This window comes from Bos mutus, chromosome 27, assembly GCF_027580195.1.
Source record: "Bos mutus isolate GX-2022 chromosome 27, NWIPB_WYAK_1.1, whole genome shotgun sequence".
Taxonomy (NCBI): Eukaryota; Metazoa; Chordata; class Mammalia; order Artiodactyla; family Bovidae; genus Bos; species Bos mutus.
In genome coordinates, this window is record NC_091643.1 from 18012316 (window position 1) to 18038517 (window position 26202).

General features: G+C 44.7%; 1 protein-coding gene across 1 annotated transcript in view; it reads right to left on the reverse strand.

The window, feature by feature from the left end:
- The window catches only part of NRG1 (neuregulin 1), a 1145979-nt gene extending 1124476 nt beyond the window's left edge, over positions 1-21503 (reverse strand). Inside the window, exon 1 of the mRNA XM_070364129.1 lies at positions 20834-21503. Coding sequence (XP_070220230.1) covers positions 20834-21503 — 670 coding nt within the window. The remainder of the gene's footprint in view (positions 1-20833) is intronic.
- Between the last annotated feature and the right edge of the window lie 4699 nt (positions 21504-26202).

Here is a 26202-nt window from a genome sequence, read left to right on the forward strand (position 1 = left end):
ATGCTCCTCCGTCCGTGGAGTTTCCCAGGCAAGAATACTGGAATGGGTTATCATTTCCTTTTCCAGGGGATCTTCCTGACCCGGGGATCAAACCCACATCCCTTACGTCTCCTGCATTGGTAGACAGGTTCTTTACCATGGGTGCCCCCTGGAAAGCCCCCAAGATGGGGCAAATGTCTAGTATTTTTTTTTATACACTCCCTGTTCTAATTGTTTTTCCAACTCAGGACACACATATTGCAACATGCTCCTGCAAACAATTTTTAACACATTCTGAAAACATAAAATGAAACAATCCCATTTACCACAAAAGTGTTATCTTAATATGCTTCCTAAAGGTTTGTTTTTTGGTTTTGTTTTTTATTTATTTTTTAGTTTGTCACAAGAGAGGTGCTTTCTCCTGCCTAGGAGAAAGTCTAAACTCCTGTGACACGTAGCACCTGCTTTATGGTCAAAAGCATACACCTATCTTTTCTCCTCTGCTGGATCATAAGTTCCTCAAACTTCTCCATATCCTGCCTAACAACAATTATACCATGCAAGGAGCAGTCAGTGATCAATCAATAAATAAGTACCTATGGAATTAGGGAGGGTAGGGAATACATACTATGACTTTCAGTATCTACATTCTAATGGTCACCACATACTCTGCCTTTTTTTTTTTTCCTAACAGCCAAATAGAGAGAGCCCCCCTGGAGAAGGAAATGGCAACCTACTCCAGTACTCTTGCCTGGAGAATCCCAAGGACAGAGGAGCCTGGCGGGCTACCGTCCAAGGGGTCGCAAGAGTAGGGAACAACTTAGCAACTAAACCACCAATAGAGAAAGCCTGCACTTAGTACACAAGGAAGTTTTCTAAGAAGCCCGATTTGGTTCTGAATCCCAGCTTCATCACTCACTTAGCTGTGTGCCTTGGGCAAACACCATAACTGCTCTGAGACCGTTTCCTCTGTAAAATGGGTATAAGGATGGCAAGCTCTGAATTATAACTGGGATGCAGTGAGGTAACAAAAAGGAAGGACTCTACACAGGATGAGCACACCAAATAAGCTCATTCATAGGAAGAGGACAGAAAGCAGCATCATGCCCAATTTAGCAGTAGCATATTCAAAAGCAGAGACATTACTTTGCCAACAAAGGTCCGTCTAGTCAAGGCTATGGTTTTTCCAGTGGTCATGTATGGATATGAAAGTTGGACTGTGAAGAAAGCTGAGAGCCAAAGAATTGATGTTTTTGAACTGTGCTGTTGGAGAAGACTCTTGAGAATCCCTTGGACTGCAAGGAGATCCAATCAGTCCATTCTAAAGGAGATCAGTCCTGGGTGTTCTTTGGAAGGACTGATGCTAAAGATGAAACTCCAATACTTTGGCCACCTCATGCAAAGAGTTGACTCATTGGAAAAGACTCTGATGCTGGGAGGGATTGGGGGCAGGAGGAGAAGGGGACGATAGAGGATGAGATGGCTGAATGGCATCACCAACTCGATGGACATGAGTTTGGGTGAACTCCGGGAGTTGGTGATGGACAGGGAGGCCTGGCATGCTGCAATTCACGGGGTCGCAAAGAGTCAGACACGACTGAGCAACTGAACTGCATGAACTGAACTGAAGGTGGGTTTTCATCTTGCTCAATTTCTTAACATATTTTAAATACAATAAATCCACTCAGTCTGATTCCACAGAGCCCACAGCAAGATGGGAAATCTTCCCAAAGCCCAGAGCCTTAAACAGTTTAGCCACCACCATGAACTCTGGTTAGGCGAGCAGAGTCTGGCAGGTGGATTTTTTTCTGTGTTGGAAACTTCCCTCGAAGTCATTCTTGGATCAGGGCCCACTGCAGTTCCCCTCCCTAAGAGCACCTGTCCCGATGAGCATGCCCAGTGGCGGGGGTGGAGGGGGGTGCGGTGGGTCTCCACTTCCCTCCCGGGGGGCTCAGACACATTCTCTCAACCCCCATACCACCATCCTGTCTGCCCTCGTGGTACCCACTGTTCTTCCACAAACATCCTTGGTTGGAGGCCATTATTACTCATTCTCCACGCCACGTCCCAGCGTTCCTGTGGGAAGGGAGGACATGTTATCACTTAATGTTTCTAGGAAAGATTTTCTTTTTTCCTTCACTCTGTCTTTCACCGGCCACCATCTACAGCATCCTGCAGGAAAAACCTGCACTGCAAAGCCAGCATGGCTGAGCCTGGACACACGCTCTTCAGTGACCAAGCAACTTCCCAGATGCGACTCACACAGAGGGAGACTGCCTCGGGAAGCAGAGCTGCTCAGCCTTCAGAGAGCATCTGAGACACCAGGAGGTTGGAACTGACTTGTATGCACCGCCATGTTTAAACTGGATAACCAACAAGGACCTACTGTATAGCAGAAGGAACTCTGCTCAGTGTTGTGTAACAACCTAAATGGGGAAAGGATTTGAAAAAAGAAAAAAATCACTTCTACAATCATTTTAACTTAAAAAAAAATAAGAAGAAACACCTGGAGAGTAGAAGCTCTGGGGTGGATTCAGAAATCTGCAGTTCTAATGAGCACCAGGCTGGTCTGGGCTGCTGGCCCATACACCACCCTTGGAGCAACACTCTTGTTAAAGAACCTTTGGTGCTATGGACTAAGAAAACATGAATTCGTTAAGGGAGTGGAGGGCACAGCACTCAAGCAAGTGATGTTTCTGTCTCTTTGCCACTTCCTGCCATGCCGCAGCTACAGGCATCCCCCTGCCTCCCATCAGGCTCCATGGTGGAGCCTCTTGCTCTTCCACTTGCGTGACGAGGGCATTTACCATGCTAGAACTACACTATCGCAGCTCACACACACTCATCTCTAAAGAAGATGCATTACTCGCTTGTATATCGAGTTTAGAGCCATCAAGGAATGTCTCCAAGGTCACAAGCAACAGACACAGGTCCAGAAGGCAAGGCCTGACCCTTAAGCAGGGTACTAAGTCCACGCCAGCCTCCAGATCTTCCCTTCCAGACCCCATCATGTCTCATCTGCTTCCTGGAGAAATATTCATGACCATGTGTGGAATTCCCTCATTCAGACTCGAATGTGTTAGCACAAACCTTTCAGAGACATGGTATCAACTCTGAACAGGATGACCAGGCTTGTTCCTTGCGAACTGTTGAAGACATGAAAGTGTTAGTCGTTCAGTTGTGTCCGATTCTTTGTGACCCCATGGACTGTTGCCCGCCAGGCTCCTCTGTCCATGGGATTCTCCAGGCAAGGATACTGGAGTGGGTTGCCATTCCATCCTCCAGAGTATCTTCCCGACCCAGGGATCGAACCCAGATCTCCTGCACTGCAGGCAGATTCTTTACCACCTCAACCACCGTGGTTTGGTCCAAATGACTTCAAAACTCTGACTTCAAAACTCTGAAAAAGTATCCAGTTCTCCCCACTCAATCACCCATACGGACACTCCCTGAAGATAAACAGGAAAGGTTTCCACTTATCTGCATGGAAACAGGTGCTCCCCACGACAAAGAGGGCATGATGGCCCTGCTCAAAGGATAGTGGCCCCTAAATTTTCTCTGACTGCACTGCTCCGAACCTCATCGTGGTTCTAACAGAGGAAGTCAAATGACCTGAATGCAAATAGATGTTCTGCCTCCAGCAGCTGCCTGACCTTTAAGTTCTGCAAACCACTTGGAATCTTGGGTTAAAATTGGAAGAGAGTGATATATCTCACAAGATGGTGTTCAGGAATAAAGGAGGGAAAATATGTAAAGCATATTTGGCACACACGAGAAACTCCATCAATTCTCTTTTCTGACCCAGCTTCTGATTGTCCAGAAAATCCTCAGCATTACGAATTGAAAGCACCTTAGACACCACAAGAGTCCAGGGTCTCCAAATCACCTGGAGAGAGTTCCTGAAACACAGAGTCTCAGGGAAAAAAACCTGAACCAAATGAACTGTTATCTCCAGGAGTTTAGTCCAGGAATCTGTACATTCTAATGTGCAAACTGTTTGGAAACCACTGGTTTGTCCAAGATCAGAACATCTGGTCAAAAAACTCATCTGTGGCTCCCTGGGTAAATGAGACCAAGGGGCCTGCTGCTGAAGTCAAAGGTTTCCAAGCTGTTCTTCCTATGTTTTGGAGATTTCTTTTTCATTTTCATCCTTTGACCCATTTCTTTTGATCTATAAATGTATGGTTTTCATAAATCTGATTCTAGCTTACATACACTTATTAAAAGCAGGCAAACCTGGATCGGGAAGATCCCCTGGAGGAAGGGAACCCACTCCGGTATTCTTGCCTGGGGAATCCCATGGACAGTGGAGACTGGCAGGCTACAGTCCATAGGGTCGCATAGAGTCGGACACGACTGAAGTGACTTAGCATGCACATGCAAACCCAATGTAAAAAACAAATCTTTGCATGAAAACACTACCATGGCACAAATGAAAACAGGAAATTCAAAAATGTTCCTCCCATGGTGGCTTAAAGTCCTCATGCAAGTATAGCCATGAATGCATCAGATCAACAGCTGACTAGACAATAAAGACTGTATACAGATGGTCAGGAGAAACATATTCAGTTACTGTCAGAATCATAACTTTGCATTTTTTGACTGCTGCTCATTAAAATGCCCAGTCAGAGCTTCAGATGAAGGTAGCTCTAATACACAGTTCAAGGACCTTTTGACTCAAATATTTTTTTCAAATTAGATTGACAGACATCACTTCACAAGTCTTTATGTGACAAAGCATTAAATTCCCATAGGACCTGGGTACCTACTAGAAAGACAGTAGTTAGTTCTCAAGTCGGTGTGTCAAGAAAAATTTGAACAATCATCTGTCATTGAAGTGGCTTATGTGGTAAGTAGGAAAGAACTCCTAGCCATGGGGAAAAACACTAATAAAAATGGTGACCTGCAGCAACCCTTTAGCTACACTATATATAGCAATCTGATTTTTTTTAAATCGTATCTTCATACAAACTACTTACTAAATCTCTCAAGTTGAGAGATTCTTCCCAACCCCACATCAAAAAAAGATGTTTTTTTAATGGCTTCCCGATACTTAGGTTCAAATACACAGAAGTATTGCTAAGACCCAGTCTTAATAACCCAGAGGCTGGCTGTTACTACTTCAACCCACCCCTGTCTGAAGTCCATCCTTGGCACTCGGCCAGAACTCTTTAAAATGCCTTCATGCTGTTAATGAAGTACACTTTTTTTTTTTAATGTGGACCATTTTTTAAGCCTTTATTAAATGTGTTACAATATTGTTTCTATGTTTTGGTTTTTTGGCCACGGGACAGTGGGATCAGAGCTCCCTGACCAGGGATCAAATCCACAGCCTCTGTGTTGTGAACTCTTAACCACTGGACTGCCAGGGAAGTCCCAGACAATGTGAAGTTTCACTTTATTTTTTACTTGGAGGACAACGTACACTTTTAAATACAAAGTGCTTGGCAGCAGTCAGCACTCAGGACATGCTTCTTTGGTCAAGCTCTCCTTCCCCCATCTTCTGAAATGATTTTCCAGGGACACAGCTAAGGGCTTCCCTGGTGGCCCAGTGGTAAAAACCTGCCTGCCAATGGAGGATGCAGCTGACCACTTCCTCCATCCTGAATCTTTGCAAGGTCTTCCTTTTGCTTCTCTGGCTGCTCCATCCCTCTTTTCCCTTCCTCTGCCTCAGCTTTAAAGGCTGCTGTTCTTCATGCTTCATCTTCTACTCACCTTTCCCCCTGACTGTCTTTCCCTAAGGAACTATATCTATTTTCTGCAGAGAGAAATACTATGTCCCTGTCCAGAACTCCCATGTTCCTAAATCCAACTCAGACTTCTTTTTGAGTTCCATCCATCCAAGCGCTGACTTGGCATTTCCATTTGGGTGGATCAAAACCACACTGAGCTTCACCCTCCTTGTGCAGTATTCCCCTCCCCTTCCCTCTCATGCACACCAGGGCTTGTGCCAGAAATTCAAAAGCCACCCTCCACCTTCCCCTTTAGCAGCAATCCTAGCTGATAACCAAAGTGAAAAGATGCCTCCAAAACCAGCTGGAACACTCTTGCTTCTCTTTGCCCCCACCTGCCTCCCCTCTGGAGCAAACCTGCGTCCTGATCTCATCCAGAGCCCCGTCTCAGTGCCCTGTCGCCCCACTATGTCCCTTTTCATCCATTCTCTGCACACATTTGTTTTTTCTCTGCCAATTGCAATGTCTTCAAAATGGAAGTTTTATCACTCCTGTGCTTAAAAAACCTTGCTGTGGTATTTCAGGCTTTTAGGACAAAGTCCAGAATCCGAAAAATTCCAGAATGATCTGATTTTTTCCCATTACCTCTCACATCTCCTCCTTGCCTCCTTTGCCCTGACTCCCCTCTCTGCTGGTCCTCTTCTCTCCATCAGGCATGGAAACGTCCTTCTGTCTTCCTTTCTCCTTCTCCTCTTCCCACTCCCACCAGAAATGTCACTTTCTCAAGGAGACCTTCTTGTATCTTTCAGACTAAGATTCTTCTGTTCTATGTTCTCACCATACCTTGCACTTTTTCCCATATAAAACTTAGCACTTACATAATATGTATATAATTGTGCTAAACTTTGTACATGCAGACACACATATATATATGGTTGGCCAAAAAGTCAGGTCTTTACCAACACATTATGGAAAATCCTGAATAAACTTTTTGGCCCACCCAAAAAAACACACATGTACATGTATGTATCTTGCAATTCTTTGTGTAACTGTTCTTTCTGCCCCATTAGCTTGGAAAGGGCCATGCCTAATTATACCATCACTGAGATACCAGAAAGCAGCAGAAAGACTGGCAAACAGATGCCCAATAAATATTTGTCAAATCATTACGTAAATAAAGGACACTCACCACTTCTCTTTTTCTATCACTTACTCACACTGTTAAATAATTTCATGACTCTCATCATTTATTTAAGCAACATCCTCCGAATGGCCCTTACGATCTCTCTCATGGTTCAGGACTGCCTAGATCGAAGAGGAAAGGAATAGGATTGGGGGAGGGGGGTGCTATACAAATTGACTGAAGAAGTGATAAGTGAATAATAAATTTCTAATCCATTTCAATGAATGAACAGATAGGTCCTTGATCAGCCTGTAAGACCCTGCCTTGAGGTTCATTAGTCAGCTGAAACCCAAGAACAAATGGCCCATGATGAAGATGAGGCTGAAGAAAAGTACCACACATATGTTATTATTCTCTACCCTTTTCACATAATTCTTAGGTACATCCTTTATCTTTTCAATATTTAATAAGAATTTTGAGAATGGAACGGTAACATGCAGAATGTAGATGCACAAAAGACTAATTATTTTACACAACACTCATGCACTCATTGTCTCCATTCACCTGTTTTGAACTGGTTCCCCTTCTTCCTGGGCTGCACAAAAGCAGCACAAGCATACTCTCAGCTCACCATAAAAATCACCAACAATTCTTCTAACAGGAAGTAGATGGATGATATCAGGGCCTTAATCATTTCCATGGTCTTTTTGATTAGTATTTTAAGAAGAAATATGACTGAGTACATAATGACAGTTATTTAGCAGGTTCCTGGAGATACAACTACTAAAGAAAGTTAATAAAAGTGATTAAACATGGTGGAATGATTACTCATCAATACAGTTAGTTAATACAGTGGGCAGGTTGAACCTGACAATTTTGCTTTCTACAGGCAACTTGATCAGCCATTTTTAATTTCTCCTACTGAGAAGAAATGTGATCATGAAACCCAATTAAGTTGGCAGTGATAAAGCCTGAGCGTATTTTGCTACAGTCATCTATATCAAGGTGCAGAAGTGCAGTGCAGTGCTCAGAGGGTCTGACTCTTTGCGACCCCATGGACTGCAGCCCGCCAGGCTCCTCTCTCCATGGGATTCTCCAGGCAAGAACACTGGAGTGGGTTGCCATTTCCTTCTCCAGGGGATCCTCTTGACTCAGAGACTGCACCCAGGCCTCTTGTGTCTCCCACACTGCAGGCAGATTCTCTACCACTGAGAATCTGTGGTAAAGAAACACCCCTTTATCAAAATGATGTTAAACATGGAGCTTTAATAGGCATCCCAACATGCCAGTGAAAGGCAGTGACTATGGCCTAACTCTCTGTATTTCCAGGGGTAGCTGATGAAATCAGACATAGTGAGCAGCACACCTTAAGATTTAGGATGAAACCAACCCGCAAAATGCTAAGTCGAACACAGGAGTGAATACATAGTTTATATGGTATTTATCTACCATAAACATGCATGGCTGTCAGGATCCACTCTGCACGTAACTATTGGGCTCTCCCACTGCAATGAGGCACCAAACGGCACATCTGTCTACTTTCCAAAGGATAGCTGAGGCACTGAGAATAAAATGACCACTGAAAATTGGAATTCTGCCTATTTTAACCAGTGTGGTCAGAAATGACATTCAGCTATGCATCAGGTGTCAGCATCGGTCTCTCTCAGAAGAAACTAAAGACTAGAACATCTTGTGTTTTGTCTATTCACTGGCATGGATTAACTATTAGATTTGTGCTGCTATATATTTGGGACACCACTTGTTACAGGGTATTAACTAGTACATCTACCGTAAGAAAGGTCATGTTCTATAGGGACAGATTCCCATAAGTCAGTCTTCGGTAGTATTTCTATTACAAATAGCATGTATTCCTTTTCCTTATTAAAAATAAGACATTCACTCTAGAAACTTTAGAAATGCAGCCAAACAAAATCAAAGTTCCTAACATTCAGTTCAGTTCAGTTCACTCAGTCATGTCCGACTCTTTGAGACCCCATGAATCGCAGCACGCCAGGCCTCCCTGTCCAACACCAACTCCCAGCGTTCACTCAGACTCAGTCCATCGAATCAGTGATGCCATCCAGCCATCTCATCCTCTGTCATCCCCTTCTCCTCCTGCCCCCAATCCCTCCCAGCATCAGTCTTTTCCAATGAGTCAACTCTTCGCATGAGGTGGCCAAAGTACTGGAGTTTCAGCTTTAGCATCATTCCTTCCAAAGAACACCCAGGGCTGATCTCCTTCAGAAAGGACTGGTTGGATCTCCTTGCAGTCCAAGGGACTCTTAAGAGTCTTCTCCAACACCACAGTTCAAAAGCATCATTAAGAACTCTAAAGTCTAACCAATAACATTTTGTTATATAGCTTTCCAGGCTTTTATTCCTCTTTAGATTGACAGATGGATGATACAGATAATAGCTAATAGTATTAAAAGCAATCATACACAGACTGCATTATAATACCTTTTTTCATTTGACAATATACTATGAACATTGTCAGTCATTATACTTTTTTTCCTCTACAACGAGATTCGTAAAGATGATACAATAATCCATTATATAGCCATACAGTGTTTGCTTTTTGTTTGGAGGTTTTAGGGGGTTTTGTTTTTTCGGAGGGAAGGTTTTGGTCACGCTGTGCGGCATACAGGATTTCAGTTCCCCAACCAGAGATTGAATCCACGCCTCCTGCATTGGGAGTGCAGAGTCAACCACTGGACCACCTGGGAAGTCCCTAGACACACAGTTTTGTAACCATCCTCCCACTGAGGGACATAGTGTTTGGAACAATAGGTAGCAAAGGTACAAGACGTAGATAGAGAAGCATACCATTATGGGGAAGCCTGAACAGTAATGCAAACATATAGATCCTTCCAGCCATGGAGAGCAATGCCATCACTGCAGCATAGGGTTCCATGTAGAAGGAACTGGATAAGAATATTTGGATAAAAGTTGAATAAGTCATCCTAAGGAGTCCTGATTTTCTCCTGACAGCAACTGAAGAGGTTTAAGAAGGGTATCATATGATCTTTTGTTTCAGAAAAGATCACTCTAGCAATAGTACAGACGATCTGTTTAAGAAGGGGAGGATGTCTGAGCAAAGGTAAGAGACTGATATAGAAACGATGGGAACTGATACACAACCAGTGGAGCTGGCGTAGAAGGAAGGAATCGGAGGTGGGTTAAGGAGGTAGAGTCAATAAGATCTGGTCACCGATTGGACCTGGAGCAGAAGGAGAGGTTTCTGGCTGGGGTAACTAGGAAGACATTGATGCTACCACATGGTGAGGGGTTAGCTAAGTCCTCGTGAGCTTCTCCTACTCTATCTGGCACAGAAAGCTGTCAGTCCAGGAAGCCACTGGGAGTAAGAGCAGTGACTGTAATAGGAGCAGTGACAGCAGTTTCATTATCAGTATCCAGATGGCCTCACAGGGGACATGATGAGATCCTATTTGGTATGTTTATCATAAAGTTTCTGTAGGACATTTGGGCAGATTATCTGGTAAGTGGTTGGATATACAGACCTGGAGCCAGAAAATAGGGTCTGCAGAGATACGGACACAGGAGCCACGACTGATAAGCATCATTAGATCTGCTGGAAGAGTTGAGCTCACCAGGGGCGAAGGGAGGAGAAAGACTCAACTGGATGCAACACGGCTGAGCCCCACCCTGCCCCCTCGCAGCCCCCGTGGCACTGGCAGAGCCTCTTCATGTGGTAATTGAAAAAGTCAGATCGAATTATTTCTACTTTGACAACTTGTTTCTGCTCTGCTCAAACTCCTCACCAAAGGACTAAAATGTATCGTCTTCTTGACCCAACAGTAAGAATCATAAGCTGAGAACGAAAGGTCTCTTACCCCAACCCTGCCTGAAGGTGGGAACTCTGCCCACCATCATCAACATGGGTTCCAGTGTGGCTGTGAACCAAGATCTGCTAGTCTCTATGCTGGCCTCCCTCATTTCCACAACAGGGCTCATTATGAGAACCTAAAACAGTGCCAGATTTACACTGTTAAGATAAAACCCATAGTTAAGCACTTTGAATATTCTTTGTCATTTTGTAAAACAAATGACCGAATTTTCTTGCTTTAAAAGTTTACAGCTGTAAGTTAACAACTCATTTTATAGCTGCAAAGACAGTGTTTGTTTCTTGAAAAAACGATGCCCATGAGCACAAATAACTCTATTTTAGATAATGTAATAAAAATGACCCAAAAGGCAAGAGAGGTGAAAATCTTTGGAGGAAAGAGGAGATATCTTTTCATTAGTCCCCTGTCCTTAAGCTCTTTCTCACCTCTTTCAGATTGTCCAAAAGTTTTACCATTGTTTTTCCATAACTGCTCTCTGTAGAATAAGAGAAAGAGAGAGGAAGAGAAAAGTTCACAGGTAGTAGCAGAAGGGGTTCGCATATTGTGTCACTTCTGAGATGACAAGCAGATGCAGTTTGAATGAACCGTGCAAAGCTCTTTAGTTCCACTTTCTCACTTTGCATATTAGGGAACTGAGACCCAAAGTGGTAAGGTTGCTTACCCCAAACCATCCAGGTACTGATCTACAAAGCTGGAAGTGGAAAGGAGTTCTCCTGAGACTGGGGTACTTTTTATTCATGAATAAGCTGAGGACACTCCAAGTATCTGGGTGCTGGGATACCATGGTCTCCTGGGTGAGGCAAGACACATTCACAACTAGAAAAAATTGCAAGACATCAGTTTTTTTAAAAAACAAAGATAACATAAGGGAAGTGTGTAATGGCACCACATATGAAGTATATGGAGTAAAATGTAATTTCTTTGGGTGTTCTGTGTTCAAAGGCTAGAGTGCATATTTCTGGCAGGATCACTAGTAGTACTGTCATGGAAGCAGCAGGATATAGCTGCCCCTTGAAGGAGACAAGTTCCATGGACAGAAATGAGGGAAAAAGCAGAACCAGGCAGAGGAAATGGCATATGTAAGACAAGAGGATTGGGAAAGAGCACGGCCTGTTTGTGAAGCCTGTTTGTACTCCACACAGTAAACATGAGAAAGATTAGTTTTACTTTGGATTAAGGAGGACAGTGAATGTCAGACTCTAGAGTTAACACTGATGCATCCATAGAAAGTTTGAGGAAAAAAAAGGAAGTCTAATAAAAGCAGTATTTTAGAATGACTTGAAGCCCACTGCAGGGTTTAATGGAAGTTGGTTTGGAGCAGTGGACAGAATAGAAGCAGGGAAATTAGAAAAAACGAAAATTAGTTGAATAAATAAAATCAATTTAAACATTCTGATACTAATCCAAGTATGATAAAGTGTGTCTCTGGACTCTGTTGATAGCAATATGAACAGAAGTGCAATATTCTCATGGTGACTGAAGGTCAAGTTTACTCTTTAAACCTTTCATTGGTTTTTATTAAGCTATTATCTGTTGTAATTTTGTTATCTGGTGGCTTCAGATTCAGGAGCCTAAATGCTGGGCAAATTAAGAGTTGAATAGATTAACACCTCTTTTCTAAGAACTTGTTTATTAATGACACTGTAATTAGAGGCAATAACTTTGAATAGAAAACAACAATATAAAAACTGCTCACCACTTCACACCCATTAGGATGGCTATTATCAAAGCAATAGAAAACAATTCATGTTGGCAGGACTGTGAAGAAATTGGAATCCTTGTGCATGGCTGGTGGGAATGTAAAATAGTGCAGCTATTGTGGAAAACGTATGGTAGTTCCTCAAAAAAATCAGATATAAGATTACCATATGATCTAGCAATTACCCTTCTGGGTATGTACTCCAAAGAACTGAACGTAGGGTCTTGAAAGGTATTTGTACACTCATGTTCACAGAAGCATTACTGACAACAGCCAAAAAATAGAAGCAATCTGAGAGTCCATTGACAGAAGAACAGATAAACAAAATGTAGTCATGTGTATGCAATGGAATATTACTCAGCCTTCAAAAGGAATGAAATTCTAAGACATGATACAACATAGATGAGTCTTAAAGACATTATGCCAAGGGAAATAAGCCAGTACCAAAAAGGCAAATGCTGTGTGTTGCCACTGATACGAGGCAAAACATAATCAAATTACAGGGACAATTTAGAGTGGTAGTTGCCACGGGCTACAGGAGGAGGGAATTGGGAATTATTATTTAATTGGTTTGGAGTTTCAGTTTGGGAAGATGTAAAAGTTCTGGAGATCGATGGTGGTCATGGTGACCCATGATTGGGAACACTTAGTACCACGGAACTGCACACTTAGAGATAATTTAAAGGGTGAATTTTATGTTATTACAACACAGGGGGAAAAATCACTCACCAGAATAAGACTGTGGTTCAAAATGCTTGGTTTCTTTTTAAATAAAATTCCCACTGCAATGAAAGAAAAGTTGCCAGTGTTTCTGAGGAAGAGATATGAGCCATCTTAGTGGATGGGAATGAGGGCCTTGGAAGAAAGAGTTATCTCAGTGTCCCGACCTGCAGAGAAGTAGAGAGCCTGGGGCATTTTGAAGCTGCGCTCCCTTGTGTGCTGATGACATCGGCAATGAACTCTGAGCAAAACATCTCCATCCAGGCAGCCACCAAAGAGCCCTGACTTTGTCCTCCCAAGGACAAAGTCTAATGACTAATTCTACCTGAAGCAATCACAGCCACCCTTCTCCTTGGAAGACAGAACCTCCTCTCCAGGTTCTGCACTGAGTAGCAGCCGGAGTGCCCCCTGTGGTGGAAGAAGATGCTGCCATTCCGTCTGCCGCTTCGCTGAGGATACATCACCACCCCTGGTGTCTCCAGGGCTGACGGAGAAAGTGGAAGAAAACAACCTCCTTGTTCACAGCCCCAGTGGACAGGCGCCATCCCACCTCCAGTCTAACCAAGAGCTGCCGTGACATTCACAACAAAGCAAAGAAAAAATAAGAAGTCACTTATCCAAAGTTTTTTTTTTTTTTTTAATTACTTCTTAAGGATACAAGCAGTACTTTTCCATCTTCAGTTACAAGAACTGAACTTAACAGGCCTGGGTAGTCAAACACCTCCAGGGGAAAATCAAGGGAAAACACAGAATTGAGAGCTGAGATCTAATACCCAACTAGAAATGCAGTGGAACGATTTGGGAATGGTGCTACCCACGACAGTGGCAGGGAATCACTGATGATCCAAAATTTCCTCTGTGCTAGGAAGCCTTTACAACACAGGGAATTCTGTCCCTCAGCTGGGGCTAGAGAGTACAGAGTATTTGGATAAAGACAGAATATTAAAGTTCAGAAATAATTCAGGAAAAAAAATTTTGGAAATTAAACTTTTCAGAAGCCCAAAGGTTGATCCAGGGGAGGAAATGGTGTGCTGAGAGGATGTAGCTCTAAATTCTACTTCCTACAGAGACCATCTCACCAAATTAGAGACCAGAAGAGGAGAATCAGGGGTTTTTATTTTGTTTTGTTTTCTCCAAAACTCAACCTAGAACAGTGATGGCCACCATCCAAGGAGCTGGGATGCTCATTTATTTATTTGATTATTTAATATTTAGCCCACACAGAACAGTCAAAGAATAAGTCTATCAAAGAGGGAAAAAAGATACAGACTCAATGAGCGGTTGTTACAGCCCAGTGGTCTTAGCAAGTCCCTCAGCTTTTTAGCTTCCTTTGCCTTAATGACAATTCCCAGACTAGAGACAAACATTTAGGACAAGAGTGTTACTGCTGTGGACTTTCCAAATTCAGTCAAGCACACAAGGTCTCACTCTGATCATGAACCTCCATGCCCCAGGCTAGAAGTGAGTGTGCCCATTACCGAGACTCTAGTGCCCTCGGCAGACACGTCCCCTCATGCTGGGCTCTGTTCAGCTCATACATACTGGCAGGAGGGAGCAAAAGACGCCGTTCCCTCCTCTAGCTTCTCAGCATTACCTCCTAAACCCGGCCCCCAGCTCCAGAAGCAGGATGCCCTCAGAGTTGTGCTCTGCCGGTCCCCAGCACAGTGGACTGGAGCTGATCTCAAAAGCCAGAGCCCTGGGCTTTGTAGGGGGAAGCCCCTGAGACAGAGATGCAACCCAGGTTACCATCTGTGTCCCCAGAGGAGGGACAAAGAGCGTATCAGGAACAGAAGGACATCTATAATTAGATCTTTGTGTGTGGGGGTGGATGGGTGTGGGTGTATGCAGGTGTGTGTGGCTGTGCACAGGCCGCACAGCGTGCAGGATCTCAGCTCTCTGACTAGGGACTGAACCCAGGCCACAGCCATGGAAGTCCAAAACACTAATCACTAGGCCCTTCACTTTCACTTTTCACTTTCATGCATTGGAGAAGGAAATGGCAACCCACTCCAGTGTTCTTGCCTGGAAAATCCCAGGGACAGAGAAGCCTGGTGGGCTGCCGTCTATGGGGTCGCACAGAGTCAGACACGACTGAAGCGACTTAGCAGCAGCAGCAGCAGGCCACCAGGGAACTCCCAGCGTTCACATCTTGTGATCTAGGACCTCCGTATGTGGACACACTTGGACCCCAGACAGTCGAATCCCAAGGTGCCAAGCGAAGACTTGTCAGTGTGACGACGAACAATCATCAATACAAACTTTGATGTCTCACAGACACAGATTCACTCGTGGGCCCCACCGGTGACCTAAGGCTTTCCCCTGAAGAGACCCCATAAAGGAAAGAGACGCAAAGGGAAGACAGCTGAAGTCCAAGTCAGGAACTGAGAGTTCTGTTCTCCCATGTACCATCCAAGCTGTGTGTTAAGTTTCTTTTTGTTTTTTTAGTTATTATTAAAAACAGGATATAAATCTGACTAGGGCCTAAAAGGGAGAACCAAAGTTAGGATATAGTTTTCCAGGAAACTGTTTTCCATAGGGGAAGATAACCTGGTTCTCTTGAAGACCAAAAAAAAAAAAAAAAAACAATGTCAATAACCATTTGAAAGTGAAAGAGTTAGCCGCTCAGTCATGTCCAACTCTTCGCAACCCCATGGACTGCCCATGGGATTTCCCAGGCAAGAATAACCACTTAGGCATCTCTTCCGAGGATGCCTAGATGGCAAGTCTATATCGGGGGATAGCCCCATGGACTGTAACCCACGAGGCTACTCTGCCCGTGGAATTTTCCGGACAAAAATAATGGAGTGGGTAGCCATTCCCTCTCCAAGGTATCTTCCCAACCCAAGGATGGAAACTGCATTTCCCGCATTGGCAGATGGATTCTTTACCACTAGTGCCACCTACGAAGCCCATATTAGGGGATACAATCAGATCTATGCCAAGCAGAGATTGGTCAACCCATTTTAAGCTTTCAACTTGACCAAAATTTCTTTTTTTAAAAAAAAATCTTCAACTTGTATGGGTCATTTGGAAATGGAGAGCCAGGAGACCAGCCTTCAGAAACAGGCGTGCTTCAAGCACATCTCATCCCTAAACAAGATGAAAACACAATAATATGAAAATACAGTCTCTCAACTAGCGCTTACCTCAGTAAGACTCCAGTCTGCATAAAGTCTCAAATCAGTCAACTCTAAAGTGCCACAGGCTGTATCACTAATCAGCTGTTCAAGTACTATAAAGTGACATATCTGAGACAGCGGCTAGGTCATGCATTCTTTCATAATGTTACTTTAATTTAAATTTCATGATAACAGAAGAGCACAGAGTAAAATGTGCAGCACAAATTTAGCGCATTCACATATGCATGGAAAACTGTCCACAATAGACATTTCTGTTGTTTAAAAATAAGGACATTAAAAGTTACTTTGCATTTTCTTATGAAAACTTTTGACTAAAACTTGCTGTTATATTATGGCTTTGGTAACACATTACATGAGCCCATAAGAGCCCTATTTTTTTTTTAATCTTTTATTTTCTTTCGTTTTCTCATTATATACTTTCAATGACTATAATAACCCATGAATCCCTACCACTATTTCTCATTATGCACTTTGTTTTCTGTATTATAATTCATTTATGTAAGACTAATCAAAATACCCATTCAATTAGATCTATCTATAGAGAGAATTTTTTACATCATTTGAGCATGCCAAAAACCAAACAAAAAACCTAAGTATTTCTAAATACTGAGAGCAGATGAGTTTCAAGATCTTTGGACATCCAGCCAGTTCATCACTTGCCACTGAGATTTAAAAGTAAGTTTTAAAAGATGTTATGTTTATAACTAAGAAAAAAATAACAAGAATAAAACAGGCATCAAAGCAAAGGAGATTTCCTGAACACTGAATATATTGCATTTGACAAGGGCAATAACCCACCCAATCACATCTTTTGCTCTCATTTGCTATAAATATTCAGGCCAGCAGCAGCACAGACCATTGTTTTGAGCCTCAGGGCTGTTTAAGCTTATGGGTCTTACTTAATACATTAAGACATATGGGAAAACTTTCCCTAGATTCAGAGGGCTTATGGATCACCCACAACTGGTGAGAAGTTCCTCCTAGTGCTTGTAACACATCCTGACTCAGATCTTTAAATTTACCTTTTATTTTTATTCCAAAGAGCTGTTTTCCCAAATGACCTATCTTGGTTTCATCTTTTAACATAAATATATATCAATACATATATGGTTTTTCTACTCAATATCAGTGTTTTACAGACACTATAGAACTGACAGTAAGGTTTATACAGTTTAAAGACAGCCATCACGAACACTTGGGGAATTACATTTACATGTGTATTTGTGAAATTCAAGCTGTCAAGTTGTATCTGTTCCTATTGCTACCATCTAAATAGAGCTTTCATTAAGAATAATTCTCTTTAATTATTGGCTGGAAAATCCCTGCATTGTTGTCCTTTTCATAACACCATAAGGTCAGCACAGTTTATTAAACAGTTATTGAAGACATGAGAAAAAGACAGTGATCATGAATATTTGATAAACATGTTTGCATTATCAATACATTGCAATACAATAGGGTATACTGAATATTTAGGTTGACTGGTAAGAACATAACTGATGCACAAATCTCGTATGGCCCCATTAGGATGTTATTCGACATCAGTATTTTATTCCTTTTTGGAAATCAGTCGCAGCCTAGTAGAACCTCAAGGCTTTGGAAACAAATGTAGTGCAGCAGACAATAATTTGTTTGAATAACAGCAATTTAATTGAACAACAAATTATTTTGCATTCCAATAAATACAAGACCTAGAAATGTGTCTCAACCTGTGCAGTGAGCAAGGGAGAAAGCAAAGACGGGGAGCATTTAAATGATTGTAAAGGAAGTGTAATTCACACAAGCCCCACATATAAAGCAAACAAGCTATGAGATTCTGTGTTGTCATTTAAATACACTAGACAGTGCGTTTCTCCAAGAGTCCATTGTTCAGACAAGTGCTTTCATACACAGGCTACTCAAGAGTTTCTTAGATGAGGGGTAGGGAGGAGAGAAAAAAGAATTCAAGACAGACTTCTATTAGCTCAGCCCTAAGGCTAATCTGTTGCACGTGTAGTTTCTACATTCATAAGCAAGTTGTAGGAGACAACACTGCAGCTGAGCGCAGGAGAGCTGGAAACTGTTCCCCAGGGCATGATAGCACAAAATGACTTTGCTATATTCCCTCTCCAGCCTAGCATCAGGGCTCAGGCAGGAACACAGCCATCGCGCCCCCAGGGCAGCTTCCTGTTGTTAGGTAAGAACCCTCAGCTCCATCACTCTCCCTGAAATCTGACCAGAAGCACACAGAAGTGGTTCAACCAAGACAAATCAGCCCCTATTTTCTCTGCATGTTTTCTCCCCCAATTTGTGTTCCTTTGCCTAGTAGGTTCTGAATAACATTGTTAACCCAGACCATACACCTGAATGAACTCACAAGTTTTCACACCCTCACACATACACTTTTACACCCAATATTCCAAGTATGGATTGACTGAGTTTCCATTGTATAAGATAGCTTACAGTCTTGATTTACATCCTCAATGTCACAATAACTACCACGCTTGTAAAAATGCAAGAGAAACTTTTAGCAGGATTTCAGTTAGTCTTTAGCTAAACCTATTAATGTTTCGTGCGATATCATACTTTAAAGTGTTTAACACTAAAATCACCAAGCATACATGGTAATTACACAAACCTGAAGCTGTAACTTCATAATTTCTTAATCTACTACATTACATGCAGGAGGTTTCCAGTTCGTTTAAAAGAAACAAAACCTGTTTTGCTTAACCTGCCACAACTTAAACCATGTATCTCCTCTGGCTGGCAAACAAAAGGGCAAAACTACCTTCAGTGATGCTTTTTCAGTTCGGACACACGAAAACATAATAGTATTCCTCCAGGCAATTTTCCATTTCCAAACATCCTCCGGACCTTTATAAGAAGTTTAGCCCTGAAAACTGACATGCTTTTTTAGTTAAAAGGCATGACTAACACCATGGTTAATCTAGCAACACCGCCCCCCATCCTCAGCATCATTGCCAACCACGACACCCTTCATATTAACTTCCACCATGTGTAGTAAGTGATTCACAATTTATATGGTTTGGTGGTAAAAGCAAAATCCTTCCTGAATTGCATGTAGTAAAATGTGAAAACTGGATGATGGCGTGACTGAAAAGGTTTTCTTTCGGATTTTCTAACAGGATAACATATGATGCAGGACAATGGTGTGATGCTTTTGTGTGTCCTAGTAAGACAGCTCCCAGCAGAGAGTTTCCCATGTTTTATAGTGACATCTATCAGCCAGACCCAGGGAATCCCAACGTCACTCAGCCGTCTTCAGCACCACTGTTTTGAGAACAGCTTCTTGCCACAGAGTGGTGCAGTCTTAACAGGTCCCTGGTGCACAAAGTGCATTGTGAAACTCGGGCAGTGGAGAATGAGCCAGGCTCTTCCCTCACATCAAAACCCAAGTGGTAGGCATTAATTAACCACCGCAGCCTATAGGCACCACAAACGCCAATCAGAAATGTAAATAAATGACCCTCACCTGCTACAAACTGCAAAGAGCTGACACACTGCATCACAGACTGAGCATGGCACGGTGCTGAGTTTTGTAAAAATTCAATTAACCCAACCATCCATTAGGTGGATACATAAAGACCAGGGGGAAAATCTATTATGCATGTGAGAATCTGTGATGTGTAATCATGTTAATTTATGGTTTGAGAAGAAACCCCGCTATGCTGTAGTGATTATATGATCATCAGGAAATTACAAATATTTAGAACCTAAGAATTACTTTTATGAATGGCATAGAGGTAATAACTCCTTCAGAAATGTAATCAGATTATCAACTGATTTCTCAGACCTGCTAATATTAAGGCGACCTGGGAAAAAAAGAGTTTTTTTTCAGTGATAAAATCGGGAAAGGTCCTTGAAATCGGATTGTTAACTTATGTCCCCCAATTCTCCTTAAGGGCCTACAAGTGAAGCTCCATAATGACGTTCATCTGGTCTGATACACTTAACTGCCAAAGCATCCGCCAAACGAGAATACAGTGAAAACAAAAATTCTTGAGATGATGTCACCAAAAAGATAACACCCAACTTTATACTTCTCACATACACATTTTCCCAAGGCACAGACTGCACCTGTCTGTCTGGACACTCGGTTTTCAAAAAAGAACTGCCACATTGAAAGACGAAATCTTGTATCTCGGTGCCCTGTCCTTTCCTTGTCGGACTCTCCACAGACACAAACCCCCAAGTCCACACTCCGGACCCGAAGTGATGGCCAGACTGGATAGTCCTGTCCGCCTCACCCTTCCGCCTTCAAAGGAAAAGCCCCGCACGGCCGCCCTAAAGAGCAAGTCCTAACCAAAGCCAAGCTCGAGACGGCACCGCAGGCAAGCCACCGGCCCATTGCCAGTCCACCTGGCGAACGAAACCCCAAGGAATTAAAAAGTTTCAGGCGGCCCCAACCGCGGACCAAACTTGGACTTTCCTCAACAGCAAAGCCTCGAAACCGGGAAACGGGAGAAGGCGCTTGCCTGTGGCATCCAGTCCACCAAGAGGCTCCCAAACGCGCCCCTCCGCCGCTCGGACCGCGTCCGCCCGAAAGCCGTCGAAGCCCGGCGCGCCCCGGGGAGGTCCGCCCTCCCCGCCCTCCCCGCCCGGCCCGAGCGCGCCCCGCGGGCCGAGGAACTTACCGCACCGCTTGCACAGCACCCGGCTGACCTCCTTCTTGAGGTTCCGGCCCGTCTCGAGAGGGGGGAAGGAGGCTCGGAAGGCGGCGGGCGCGCGGCCGCTGCTGTTGGCCTCGGGCTCCATGAAGAAGATGTACCTGCTGTCCTCCTTGAGGCGCCCGCAGGAGGGGAAGGCGGGGTGGCCCCAGGCGCCCAGGCGCACGGTGAGCAGCGAGTCCTTCTTCAAGCCCCCGGCTTTCGCCGCCCACACCTGGTGCACCTTCACCAGATAGGGCGCCTCGGCTCCGGGCTCGGCGGCGCTGGGAGCGGGGGCGGTGGGCCAGGCGGGCACGGTCCCGTTGGCCGGCGGCGGGCGCTCGCCTCCCCACGCCCCTGCCTCGCCCGCGGCCGCCGCCGCCTCCCTGTCGAGTGCCCCCTGCTGCCGCCGCCGCGGCGGGTGCAGCTTTCCCTCGATCACCACCGCGGCGCGCTGAACCAGCTCCTGCACCGAGCCCACGCTGGGCGGGGACGCGTAGCACACCGAGGCCCCCGCGGGAGCCGCCTCGTCGCCGGCGGCCGCCCCCGGCGCCAGGGCCGCGGTCCACAGCAGCAGCAGCAGCAGCGGCGACGGCGGAGGAGAGCGGGCGGCGGGGCCGGTCCTCCCGGCGCGGCGCGCGGCGCATCGCCAGCTCATGGTGCGAGGTGCGTGCGGGCTCCGGTGGCTGTCGGTTCGGACTCTTGCCTCCTCGGTCTCTGGCGCTGCCTCCCTGTTCCTCTCCCCTCCTCCTCCCCCCGCACCCTCCTCCTAATTTATTTATTGGCGGGGGCCGTGGGAGACTTGTTTACGGGAGGGGGAGGAGGAAGGGAGAGAAGGGGTGGGTGGAACCACAGAAAGGCGAAGCGGTGGAAAGGGCAAAAAAAAAAATTTTTTTTAGGCGAAAGAGAAAAAAAAAAAAGCCGCCGCCACCGCCTCGGATGCTCGGATGCTGGGAGTAATAGGTCCTCCCCGCGCCGCCGCCGCCGCCGCGCCCGAGCCCGGCTGTCGGGGCTCTGCTGTCACCGGAGGAGGACGTGGAGGTGGAGAAGCTGCTCAGCGGGTAACAGTCCTTTGTGTGAAGTGATGCTGCGGCGGCTGCTGAGGCTGCGAGCGGGCGGCGGGGCGAGCGCGCGAGGCAGAGAGCCCTGGAGGCGGAGTTGCGTGCCTGGAAATGGCTGGGTGGCCGCGGCGGCAGCGCCCTGCGCCTCGCCGGCCTGTTTACCTGCGGGGCGAGCTCGGCCCGCGCCTCCCGTCCCCATGCTGGTGCCCAAGCCCGGCCCGCGGGGTCGGTCTCCCGCTGGGTCTCCCTCCCCACCCCCGACCTGAGCGTCTCCTCCCTCTAGATCGCCCCGGTTGCTGCAATGGGAGGCCGGGCGGCGACCGAGGGCTGCAGTCCGAGTGGGCTGCGGAGATTTCCCCAGGACTCAGAGGTGACGCTTCGGCGATCCGGGACCTGTTAGCCGGCGCAGGAAGGCTGGGGGCACGCGGGAGACGCGGGGCCTCGTGGCAGAAAAGTTTTGGGTGAACTGGTGACTGGAGAGTCCAAAGGGAGCAACACGTTCGCAGGAGACAGGCTGCGATGAAAACAGCAACTTTCTGTCTCGCTCGCTCTCCTGCTAACGCGCACACACTGCGAGATCTTCAGATTTGACGCTTCTCGCTCGGCTCCCCTTGTGTGGCGCTTCGGGATTGATTATCCTCGCCTTTTCTCCTATGGAAATGCCCGGTTCACCGTGATTTTCTGACCTGTGGGGTACTGCTGATCTGAGCATTGCTTGAATAAAATAGTTGCTCAATAAGGCTGTCTTGTATAAAGTTTATGGCACTTTGTCAACTAGTCCGTTTTTAAAAAAATAACTGAATGAAGTGAAGGATGCCTCTGTGCCTGCTGGGAAAAAAAAAAAAAGGCATCCCAGACAGGAGGAGATATAGGTTCAAGATGTCCCATCTGAATATCACACTCCCCCACCCTAACTCACCCCATCACCGCCCAACCCCCCCGCACCACGCAGCCAAATTTAAGATGCTACTTTGAAAACAAGAATTCTTCATCTCCCAGGGATGTTCATGTTAATCAAGTACCGCTCAATAGAAAGAACACATTTTTAGCACTTAAAGGAAAGTATTTCTCTTGTGCTCTTTTATGGTGAAGAATATATTCAAAGACCTAATAAAATTGAGTGGAAGTTGTTTGTTGCCCAGTGGCCTACTAGATCCACCTTGTGAGAATTTAAGACTTTAAAAGAACTGTAGTTACATAATATCCTTTACTCTGGGATTCTTTAAAGTTGCCTCTAGCAGTTTCTAGAAAGTCACAAAATAAGCTTCAGATTTTTCTGTATAAAAAGTAGAAGCTGAGTGTAAGTCACCAAAAATTTTTTTAAAAGGGGGGGTTTTCCCTTGGCATAATATAGTTGGCTAGAAAACAGTATTTTACTCTCTTCAAGTCCAGCTTGGACAAATGGGGGTCCTGATGCTCACTTTGTGTTTCAACATATGAGGATTCCTGTTTCTTAGGGACTGATGGGAGTGCTTGGAGGATAGTAATAGTGCAGGTCTGATCTCCAGTATGCTGCTAAGTTGCTTCAGTCATGTCCAACTCTGTGTGACCCCATGGACTGCAGCCTACCAGGCCCCTCCGTCCATGGGATTTTCCAGGCAACAGTACTGGAGTGGGGTGCCATTGCCTTCTCCGATCTCCAGTATATATGTTCTATTAAATGTTTGTGCGCCTACTGACTTATTGAAAGAAAGTGGTCAGTCCTACTGATGCCTTCACTTTTCTTTGTCCTGACCTCACACATTTCTGATTCTGGACCTGTTTGGAGTCGCAGCTCTAGCCTCAAAAGTCTTCTCCCTTCCTGTCCACCTTGCAGACTTTGTATCAGTTATCTACTGCTATATGACAAACCAGTCCGAAATGTGTTGGCCTAAAACAGTATTGATTCATGTAGCCCAAGATTCTGTGGACTGGCGATTTTGACTGGGCTCAACTGGAGGGTTCTGGTCTCAGCTGGGCTCACTGATGGCCCTGCTGGGCGCGAACTAGTCTCAGATGGCCTCAGCTGGATAGCTCATCTTTTGATGGATTTGGTCTCTTTCCCTTCAACAGGCTTAAGTCAGCCCGACATATTCCAAGAGAGTGGCCAGAACCATGCAAGGTGTCTTGAGGCTCAGAACTGACACCTCACCACTGCTTCCATTACAAGGAGAGCTCCAATTCCAGGGGTTCATGCTGAATATGAAGAGCTGAAAACTCACATTGCCAAGGGGCAGAGATCCAGAGAGGGTAAAATTGAGGCTGTTTCTACAATCCTCTGCAGATAGTGAGCCTCCTTTGAGGTCCACCTGCCCCTGTAGCCTTCTTCCATAGACACCAGACACTCGAAAAAACCCTGCATTTGCAGCCTCCTCATATTTGATGTTATTTTATTGAGCCCAAGTATTTCCATGTTACTCCCATCTCTTCAACTCCTAAGCTTAAGAAGCCAAGACCCTGTTTGAAAGCATTCCCCTGTTTTAACCCAATTTGCGGGACACAGTAAGTGCTCAATAAATGTCAGCTGATTAATGAGGATGATATGGTAACGTGCTTCCCACACGTTACCCCAACACCACCCAACACTGTCTCAGAGATCAAGTCCAGAAGTGAAAACAACAATAATATTTTAAAGCACTGCTTTACAGGCTCATTAAATGTGAATCCCCCTACTTTGTAGTTCACAAAGCATTTTATTTTTGATTAAATATAAACTGCCTCATATGTTTAATGCCCTTTTTATGTGTTTGTTTAAGCCTTTACCTTCCTCCCATGTTTTCTTCTACTCCTCCCTCAGCTCTGTGGTGTTAAGGGTTATTTTCCATGCACCTATGAGATCTGTTTGCATGTGTATTTCATTTCAGTTCTTGCCTTGAGGTCTTCCTTTCAGGGTAATTCATCAGTCACCATTTCCTGGTTTTTATCAGTAACATTTTGGAAGTTAATCAAATACTTTCATAGTAGATATTTTTACATAGTTTCTCTTTAAGAACCCTTTTTTTATTTAAAAAAAAAAAAACCTTTTATTTTGTATTGGAGTATAGCCAATTAACAATGTTGTGATAATTTCAGGTGGACAGCAAAGGGACTCAGCCATACACATACCTGTATCCATTTTCCCCCAACCTCCCATCCAGGTTGCCTTATAACATTGAGAAGAGTTCCCTGCTATACAGTAGTTGGGAAGGAAATTTCTAATATGATCAACATAAGCTTGAGAAATGCATGAATAATTGTTCAGTGTGATTAATTGCTTTTCAGAAAAAGAACAATTTAATTTGCCCACACCATTGTTTTCAAAAGTCAAAGGGCTTGTTCTTGGAAACATCCTAAAACGAGGGTACTTATACCCTGCATCAGACTCAACTCGTGAATCAAAATGCACAGACTGCCAGCCCCGTCCCAGAGTTCTGAAGGGCTGGGGCAGGCCCCAATAATGTGCATTTCTAACAAGTTTCCGGGTGCTACCCAAGCTGCTGGTGGAGAGACCACATTTGAGAACCACTGCCCAAAACTGTAGATTTATAACTTGATATGCATGGCATAATGATGCTATAGGCATGTGTAAATAGACATAGACTTTATATGCAAATATTCAACCTCCCCTGCATCACAAATGTTCCCCAGCCCAGTTTTGAGAAGGAAATGTGGGGATCGCCTCCTTGGTTATTAGAGACTGGCACTATCTAGCAGATTGATCCTGACTAGTTAAGAATGACCATGTATTGATAATAAAGGTGAGTGCTTTCTTGAGGACTTATCTCATTGGTCAGTTGAAAGCAAGAGGAAAACTAGAGATCAGAGTGGCTGTCATCATGTTACCTGGTAATATTTATCTGCTTAAGTGGGGAAAGAACAGACAAAATTACACAGGTAAAAATGAAAGACTATTTTTACTAGTTTAGAAAATCTGAAGAGGAAACCCACAGTGCAGTGGCAACCTGAAAAGGTTTACCCACCCCCAGCACTTTATACCTGATTGTTGTTGTTCAGTGGCTAAGCTGTGTCCAACTCTTGCGGCCCCATGGACTGTAGCCCACCAGGCTCCTCTTGTCCATGGGATTTCCCAGGCAATAATACTGGAGTCAATTGCCATTTCCTTCTCCAGGGGATCTTTCCCCACCCAGGAAACGAACCCATGTTTCCTGCATTGGCAGGAGGATTCTTTAACACTGAACCACTAGGAAAGCACTTACACCTGATTAGATCACTGCACTTGATTAGATGCTTCTAATTGGTGGTTCTTGAAGGGGCAACAGGAAATCCAAAGAGGCACTGGTATCCACTTTATCATCATTGACCACCAGCACAGAGAGT